Source organism: Akebia trifoliata, chromosome 10, assembly GCF_017979445.1.
Source record: "Akebia trifoliata isolate Shusen 1 chromosome 10, ASM1797944v1, whole genome shotgun sequence".
Taxonomy (NCBI): Eukaryota; Viridiplantae; Streptophyta; class Magnoliopsida; order Ranunculales; family Lardizabalaceae; genus Akebia; species Akebia trifoliata.
Genome location: NC_141384.1, coordinates 991,767 through 1,000,599, shown reverse-complemented (window position 1 = coordinate 1,000,599; position 8,833 = coordinate 991,767). Strand labels below are relative to the sequence as shown.

Sequence of the window (8,833 nt, the reverse complement as noted above, 5' to 3'; positions counted from 1 at the left end):
AAATCTAGTCACGTTAACAAATATTCTTCTCATATTTGATCATATAATATAGAGTAAAGATTTCCTGACACCTCTACGCCCCAATCATAGAACTGTAGATCATTTGCCCCGAGATATGTATAATTATAAAAAAATTCTTGTGCATCCCGAGGCAAATGATCTACGATTCTATGATGACGACGTGTGTCAGAGGGGGTGTCATATTATCACGACTTTATAATATAAGGTATTCCTCTTCCAACATAGTGTATGTTGAGGTGTACTCCAATAAGCCATAAAATGGGTCGGACTTGGGTTGGATTTAAGCACATTCATATTCATACTTTTTATATAGATTCAAATCCAGATCCATATATGGCACAAATCCTGCTAGTTAACACTGTATCCGGATTTTAGTCCAATCAGAAAATACCGAATAATTTTGGACTACTTGATTTTTTTTTTTTTTTAAATATATTTTACTTCTTTATTAACTTGAAATGGTATTCTATTTTGCCACTATACTCTTTCATTTTATAAAAATTCATATTATAGGAAAATAGCATAAAAAATATATTTTGCAATACTTTGAAATATAGTTTTCGACAAATCTAGGGATGGATCAGTATCCAACCCGCATCTGAATCAGTTCAGGGGACATGAAACCGTCTCCAACCCGTTTTTAAAATTCAGATCTAATGCAAGGATCCAAACCCTCTAAATTCGGTTTTTAGACCACTCGGATTGTGTTGAAAACTTGTATTGAATATCAAGCAAAAATATGAAGAAAATGATTGACAGCTCTTTTAGATTTTAAGGATCAATCGAAACGTGATTTCTTCACAAATGCAACCCCTTTGGAAAACTGAGTATGCATAAAGATTTTACGACAAAACATTTTTGGGATACACTAAAATTGATATTTACACTAGCATCTTCGGATACTGCACAGTTTTGGGTCGAATCGCCCTTCATAGAGTGTTCTTTGGCCTCGTATTCATATAGGCCAAATAATGTCCTTCGAGGGTGAACCATTGCAATAATGATCCATCACATGGTAATAGTCAAGGAGTCAACCATCAGTGTGATATGTGACAGTTACGAGAGACCTTTGAACTTAATTGTCATAGTAAGCATTTGAAATAATGTAAAGCACACCTCACAAGTGCCCATGCCCACACATACATGATTGACACAATGGCTTGTAATTCCCACATTAGAACTAAGAATAGCAGTTGAAGGATCTATCTATTAGCCAAACATTACTCATGAACCCACTCATTCCTACCCACCCATGGGTTTAAATCTCGGGTTTAAATCTCGTCCAAGACCAAAAAGACTCGTTCAATACATCTCAATATCATCCACCCGTCATGAAGGATACAAGTCAAAGGATTGGACAAGATTAAAAGTCATAGTTCATTTTCCTCATTGTTGAACGAGATGACTCAAACGTATTAAAAAACTCATCCCAAGACAAACTCATCCAAGACGACTCGATCTCGTTAATGGGCGAGAGACTAAATGGCAAAACGAGTATTAAAACCATGTTCCTACCTTTTTAATCCTCTCATCTCTTGACCAAATTTCTGGCTACTTAAAACCCAAAACCCAATCTCTTCAGATCCATCAACAAATCATAGGTAGCTGAAGATACAAGGATGGATTCATCATCAACAACAATAAAGTTGGGAGCTGGCACTCAACCAAGCTTCAAATATCAGCTGTTTATCATTGATAGACAAAAAGGGTGTCAAAAGTGCAAAATTCACATTCGAAGCTATACTTATCATTCACAAAGAGCAAATAACTGGGCTCAGACGATTCCTATCACACTTTAAAGCATTTTGTTTTTGTGAAGAACTTTTATAGCTCTGCCAATATGATTTCCAAAGTCTTGTATCAAACAGTATTCCTTGATGCAGCTTTGTTCAAAAATGTGAATAAAAACTTGAAGAGCTAAAACCGATAACAATCTCTTTCTAGATACCGAAAATTAAACAAACGAGTCGAAGAAGCAAACCCCTATAAAAGAAAGGAAAACATCATGAATGAAGTTGGTATACAGGACTGCATGAGGAGCATGGCCTGTAACTTAAACAGATGGTATCGGGAAACAGCTCACGGCACCCTTCAGTCGCTCATTGCGGAATTATGTATAACTGCACACACAAAAAAAAAAATCCCCATTAGTACCCATAATCTTTAAAATTATAGTAAAAATACTACATACATACCATGCATATAAGACCCAAAATTGCAGGCAAAAATATTGTATTATCACGGCTTCCTTAAGTTTTTATATTTTCTCAGTTCCCTCTTCACTCATGTACACCCATGTACAGTGCATCACTCCTAAGTGGTAGTGTCCATTGGTGCAGAGAATCAGACAAACGAAGTGCCCTAACAAAGCATGACTAAATAAGAAGGCTAATCTTGCTAAAAATCTGATGAGATGAACTGAAGTGCCCGCACAAAGCATGATTAAATAAGAAGGCTTATCTTTGCTAAAAATCTGATGAGATGAACTAGCATACATGACTGCACCAAATCATTCTCTCCTTTATATTGTAATCGTTGCAACTTATTTAAGATAATAAAGTTCACCATTGATAGAAATTGGATATGCTGCAATAAAAAAAATCTGTTTCACTTTTAATATATATATATTTTTTTAATGAATAAAATTATATTTATTAACCGGGGGGGGGGGGGGGGGGGGGCAGTCAACATGACCTAAAACCCCAAAGAACAAAGAGAGCAAAATAAAAAAGAAACAAACAAACAACACCTCCACATAGTTACGAGCCACCCATACAGTTACAAACTCAATCCCACCTCCCCAAGAAGTCTTCAAAATAAATCCCTCTCGCTTCAGTGAACACCAAGCTCCAATGAAACGTAAGACCAAGAATTCCAATGTTCACCTTGTGACTTTCAAGCTCCTTACATAATTTGTAAGGTTCAATGCTCACTTTAACATAGTTTGTAATGTTCTCAAAGCACTCCACTAGGAGGAGTAGAATGATTGGCTCCCACAAGATCACAAATTAGTTGTAATTGTTTATTTAACTACTCTTGAATAGTTCATGAATCACTTCAAGTGCAAGTAATGAAATTTATTAAATGTAAACATCTCAAATTCAAATTCAAGATCGTATGATCTTGAAATATACCTTAACAATACATTTCTACTGACGGGGCTCCACAAGGATATACAATGGTTTTCCATTTAGCTTGCACGTTCCCTGCAAGTTATACAACCATAAAAAAAGAAGTCAAATTGCATTTTACAAACAGTTCATTGGATTCAAACAAGGGTTAAAATGGGATGGGAGATTTAAATGGCTAAAAGAGTTTACTAGGTACCTATGGGACTAAGGCAATTGTCACTTTTGGAATATATGAGCACAAAATAAACCAACTTAATCTTGGGGGGTGTGGAATGAGAGAAATAACAGGGTGTTTAACAATAAGATGAGAAGCTCTCACGACATATTCTTGGAGATCTTGGGCTTGTTATATCTTTGGGCGAAGCAGAACTTTCAAGGGGATTACTTTTAATGATTTCGTTTTTAGATGGAACTCTTTATGTAGTCTTTGATGCTTTAATTTCTTTTTGGTTTGTTGCTCTTTTAGAGGCTTCCTCGACCTCTTTGTACTTTGTTTTCTTTCACTCAATATATTACACTTATCAAAAAATAAAAAATAAACCAACTTAATTGGCTACAATTCAAGCCTGTGTTGCACTGAAATAATGGATCTTATAAAGGATTGAAATAAGGCTGGACAATGGGCACAAAAAATCTTCATATTGTACATTATGCAGTCCAAAAGTTGCCAGAAGTATCTAAATTTTAGCCTTAAAGTTATGTGCACAGCTACTACTTCATGTTCTTCTTGGCGCCATGCAGAACACTTGTGCACATGATCATGTTCAAGTTTTCAATGAGAAGTTGATTCCATCAACCAAACCGTGTGTGCATGCAAACCGTGTGTGCATGCATGCATGTACACAACTTCCAACAGCATCCAGATTCATGAAACAACAAAGATAAACTATAGATTCATGAAACAATAAAGATATACTAATTATTTACGAATTTTAATTGTTAAAAAAGCCTTGGAATCATGGTAATAATTCGGGTGTGAGTATGAAATCTGTATCCCTGCCAAGTCTCAAGTTTTACAAGTGAGGGCATCAATTAAAATCATAACCATTACCTTGATCTCCGGCACCCCAATAACACATGCACACTCAACCACTACAGCCCCCGCACGTTCTAGTTTTAAAAAAAAACAACAATGTTCAAAAAGGGAAGTTATTAGTCACAAAGGAAAGAGAACACTATGTAGCATTGAAGACCCAACTCTTACCTAGAAGTTTTATTGCTGCAGAGAGGGTTCCACCGGTAGCTACCATATCATCAATGATCAATGCACGCTCACCAGTCTGAACCGCCCCAACATGCATCTGTAGACAATCGGTTCCATATTCAAGCACGTAATCTTCAGAGATTACTTCACCTACATATTCGAACTTTTGAAGTCAAATGTATGTGTTGATGTTGTAAGGTGACCAAAAAGGACGCAACACTAGCATGTATGTTAAATGATAGAACAATAATAGACATGTTAACATATAATTATGTGTTCATGGAATGTAATAAATGCTTTTACAGATAATTTTAAAGAGCTTCTATTGGAACCCCAACTTGTACTTGTTACACCCCAATGTCTTAAATTATTTATCACACACCAATTAAAGATTAAACCGCACTCTTCAAACATTACAAAGGTTTGGCTCAAACTATAATCTCAACATTACAGAACATCATAACACTCGTTCAAACAATCTCAGAAGTTGTTTACAATTATGATTAGTCTCATATAAAATCACAAACCCAAAAATAGAAATCTAGCAAAACAATGAGAGAGCTTCTATTGGCACACCAACTTTTATTTAGTCTCAACCATTCACTTATTTTCTTTAATTTTAATTGTAGGTGTAAGAAGTAAAATTTGGGATGCCAATAGCAGCTCTCTTATTTTATGATATACTTCTGACTTTCTCACAAAATTTGTGTCACAAGATAGGCAGCACCATCCACCTGCAGGAAGAGTTAATTCATTTCTTAGCTCTCTTAGGCTCGCTACTTGGGTTCACTTTGGTTTGCTTATATATATATTTAAATTCAAGCATGCAAGTAGGTTCAAGTATAAACATGATGTTAAAACATTCTAAATTATATATAAAGAAAATACATACAATGATCCAAGTGCTACATAAATAAATATTAAAAAAAATTATAAAATGTTTGTAGGAATCAATTAAAGAAAAAATACATAAATATTAGTTATAATTTTCCAAGTTATAACAAGTTTTATAATTTTCCATCGACGTGGTTGTCTTTTTTCACACTAAATGTTTGTAAGAATCAATTAAAGAAAAAATAATATCATTCGGATGATTTTCTAAGTGTTGAGATGTTTGGTTCCCTAAGGAAATTATAACTATGAATTTATAGTTTTGGTGAAAATACACAGTTCAGCAAAAAATTCATGGAACAAGATTTTTCAGGGAGGAAATGTAAGTGCAAAGCAAAGGTATTTCTTTGTCTATTATAAGATACTTCCACGCTCCACCCATCCAACATTTACTTGTGGGGTTAATATGAGTGTAACTCTGAATTACAACATGACAAATGTTTTATTGGAATTTATCATAAGGTAGATTAGTCACATGGAAGTTTTACTTAGGTTATATTGTTGTAGCTATTTTATATTAATAAATTTCCATTTATAAAGAAATATAACTCAATTAGTCTTCATAATTATGAAAAGAATAATGATTTTCCAACGCCCCCCTTCTATCATATGCTCCCTGACATGGCATAGGCTAGAACCATAGATTTTCCTCAGGATACACAACTGCACATATGATTCTAGTCCATGCCACGTCAGGGGGCGTCACAAAATCACAACTCTAATGAAAATTCAAGTTTAGGATCACCACCATAGTCCAAAATGGCAAATAGAGCATGTATACCTGGCAACTTTCTTGGTTTGCGAAGAGGAACGAACTTTGCACCAATGGCTAAGGCAATTGCAGGACCAAACATGAATCCTCTAGCTTCAATTCCTAAAATTAAAATTGGATATCACAAGTTAAAAAATTAAGGAAAAAACAGAGAAAAACAACATGCCAGATAATAACAAATTGATTGGTCACTCTTGATTCTAATTTCGAACGGTGCACTTATAGGCTGCTAAACAAATGTGGCGAATAGTCCTCCAACTAGCACATATACAAGATTTCAAACTAAAAGGCTGGAAAATCAGTTATCCAAGACCAACAAGTTTCATTGTCGCTCTTACCCAGGCAAGTCAACTTCATATAAAAATGTTTGGGTCAAGAAAACTCCGAACCCGGGAGCGTTAACACATCAACTCAAGCATGTAATTGTTGTTTTAAAATTTTATATGTACAAAATAAAAGAATTTATCAGATTTTCGTGTATGGTTCACGAAATCCATTAATATGGAAAAAACAACCACGTTCTAAAAGGAGACAAATTTTCTAAAGCGACACTCCAAACTTCTTCACCACAATGGTAGTAGCAATACAATGTGTGGCATAAGGGGGATGTGTATCTTTTAGTTTCTTCTCTCAATACCATTTTACGAAAGTCAATGAGTGCAATTCATGAGGAGAAAGAACAATTGATGATAATGTAACGGCATGGGAGAGACAAGGGCACCATCGACGTTGCTAATTAAGATGATTGTTTATTGGATGGAAGATCTTGACTGGTCTCGTCAGCTTTCCACATTACAAGAAAAATCCCACCATGGCAATGTTGACACACGAGTCTTTTCCATTTAAAACAACACCATGTAGAGGGGTTGTATAGTCTTACAAGGTTTTGCTCCACACCATTCTTTTCACATGGCTGTGAAGTTCAAATAGAGATGAATGAAGGTCTGCTTTTTGGCGAGGAAATAATTCTTGCCAAAAATGGGCAAATTCTGAATTTTCAAACCATATGAAAATTTCGGATTTTTGTGACGATGATACTACCAAAATCTCATCCTTAGACTCATTTTGATATGGGCCCACACATTTTTTTCACAAACCCATGAAGTCCAAATGTTGATGAATAAAGGGCTAATTTTTGATGAGGCAACAATTCTCACCCAAAAAAAAAAATTTGGGAGTTCAGTCTCACTAACCCTGTGAGAGGTCATTTTGCATGACATTACATGTTTGGATTTTTGTGGTGATGATCACCACCAAATCTCATCCTTAAGACTCAATTTGATATGGGCCCACAGACCCGCATAAAAATTCAACGTAAAAGTAATCAAAAATGAAAAAGATACAATTTCAGCAAAAAACCAATTGTCTGTTCAGATAGGCCCAAAAAACAGTGACATTGTTGCAATCTACATTATGGGTGTCCATGCATTTGGTGATACCTACTTTGCACCCTCGTTTTCTGCAACAAAGCCCCAAAATATCATCTGCTAGAATTTAGATAGGAACGACGTCTTGGCGTTCCGATTTGTGCGATTAAAATTAAATTTTTGCACCAATCCAAACAAGCCCTTAGTATTGGCTTTTGGACTTGAAACCTCAGAAGTCCAAATGGGTCACCATATAGTCTAAATTACCATCACTGAGTGAGAGCAGCAAGTCAAATAAATACAGCAGATTCTGTTATTTTCAGAAATCCACTCAATTTGTTTGTCTTTTAGAATTCATGTGAAACTTTAAAAAAAAAAAAAAACATACAACTCAACCAAATTAGATTAAAACCAATCTTGTTTAATTAAATAATTTCATTTATCTAACACACAAGCTGTAAACTGTTCTATGAGAAGAAAACACAAAAACCCAAAGAAAAAAAAATTCTAAAGAAATGAAGTAGAACTATAAAAATAATAAAAACCCAATTCCAATTGATTTCTAGTTACTTTGAAAAAAATAATACTGAAAAAAACACTAATAAAAGAGCAATAAATTCCAAATACCCACAAAAACCCAAATACCACATTTACACCTTAGTCCTAACATGATCAAGATAAAATAAAAAATTAGAACCCAAAACCCAGAAAACAAGTTTAAAAAAATTAATAATAAACAAAGAAGGAACCCAGTGGAGTAAGAGAGAAGAGATGAGCATTACCAGCAACAACAGAGATTTTCATCTCTCTGTATCTATCAACAAAGATATCAACAGTGTTCTTGAAAGCTTGGTGATCAAGAAGCAGAGTTGTTATATCTTGAAACATTATACCTGAAACAACAAAACAGTTTTTTTTTTTTTTTAAGTAAGTAAATGTGACTGATAAAAATCCAAAGAGCAACAACAAAACAAAGGGGAAAAAAACCCAAAGAACAAAACCTGGTTTTGGGAAGTGAGGTATGACTCTAATGGCATCAGAGATGGTTTGAAGCCTTGGGTCTCCCTGCAATCCATCTTCTCCTGCAAACATCTCTCTCTCTCTCTCTCTCGACCAGTGAGTGGGTGTTAAAAAAAATATTTTTTCTTATGGCCAAAGCACTACACAGGAAGATCTGGGTGTTCAGTGGCAGTTTATATATAAACATAAATTATGAGTTTTAATTTTTTATTTTTTATTTTTTCAAGGAGGGAAAAGTACAGAGTGTTTGTAGTACTATTAGAGTAGAATGTCTAAAATACTTTCAATCAATCCACACCGTTGATCAACTATCTTATCTTAAAATGTTTATATCACAAATTTGAGTGGCTAAAATGAATCTATTTTGCCAGTTCATGCCTATGTTACCTGGTTGGTCGGTTTGCTCCATTTGAATTAGGGTTCATGG

The 8,833-nt window shown here is 34.7% G+C and overlaps 1 protein-coding gene across 3 annotated transcripts; it reads right to left on the bottom strand.

Moving 5' to 3' along the window:
* Positions 1-1,809: 1,809 nt before the first annotated feature.
* On the bottom strand, positions 1,810-8,555 carry LOC147392597 (adenine phosphoribosyltransferase 2-like). Of its 3 annotated transcripts, XR_015182179.1 has the most exons (8): positions 8,388-8,555; positions 8,169-8,279; positions 6,029-6,121; positions 4,357-4,506; positions 4,204-4,262; positions 3,156-3,227; positions 2,217-2,382; positions 1,810-2,141 (listed from the first exon to the last, which is right to left on the bottom strand). XR_015182179.1 is itself a non-coding variant. In XM_086456202.1 (7 exons), exons 1-6 carry the CDS (start codon positions 8,476-8,478, stop codon positions 3,171-3,173), a joined length of 561 nt encoding a protein of 186 aa, XP_086312328.1. In that variant the 5' UTR covers positions 8,479-8,554; the 3' UTR covers positions 1,810-2,141; positions 3,156-3,170. The 3 variants fall into 3 exon arrangements, 2 of the variants coding, with proteins under 2 accessions (XP_086312328.1, XP_086312329.1); XM_086456202.1 differs by lacking the exon at positions 2,217-2,382 and having other exon boundaries at positions 8,388-8,554; XM_086456203.1 differs by lacking the exons at positions 1,810-2,141; positions 2,217-2,382 and adding an exon at positions 2,425-2,607.
* Between the last annotated feature and the right edge of the window lie 278 nt (positions 8,556-8,833).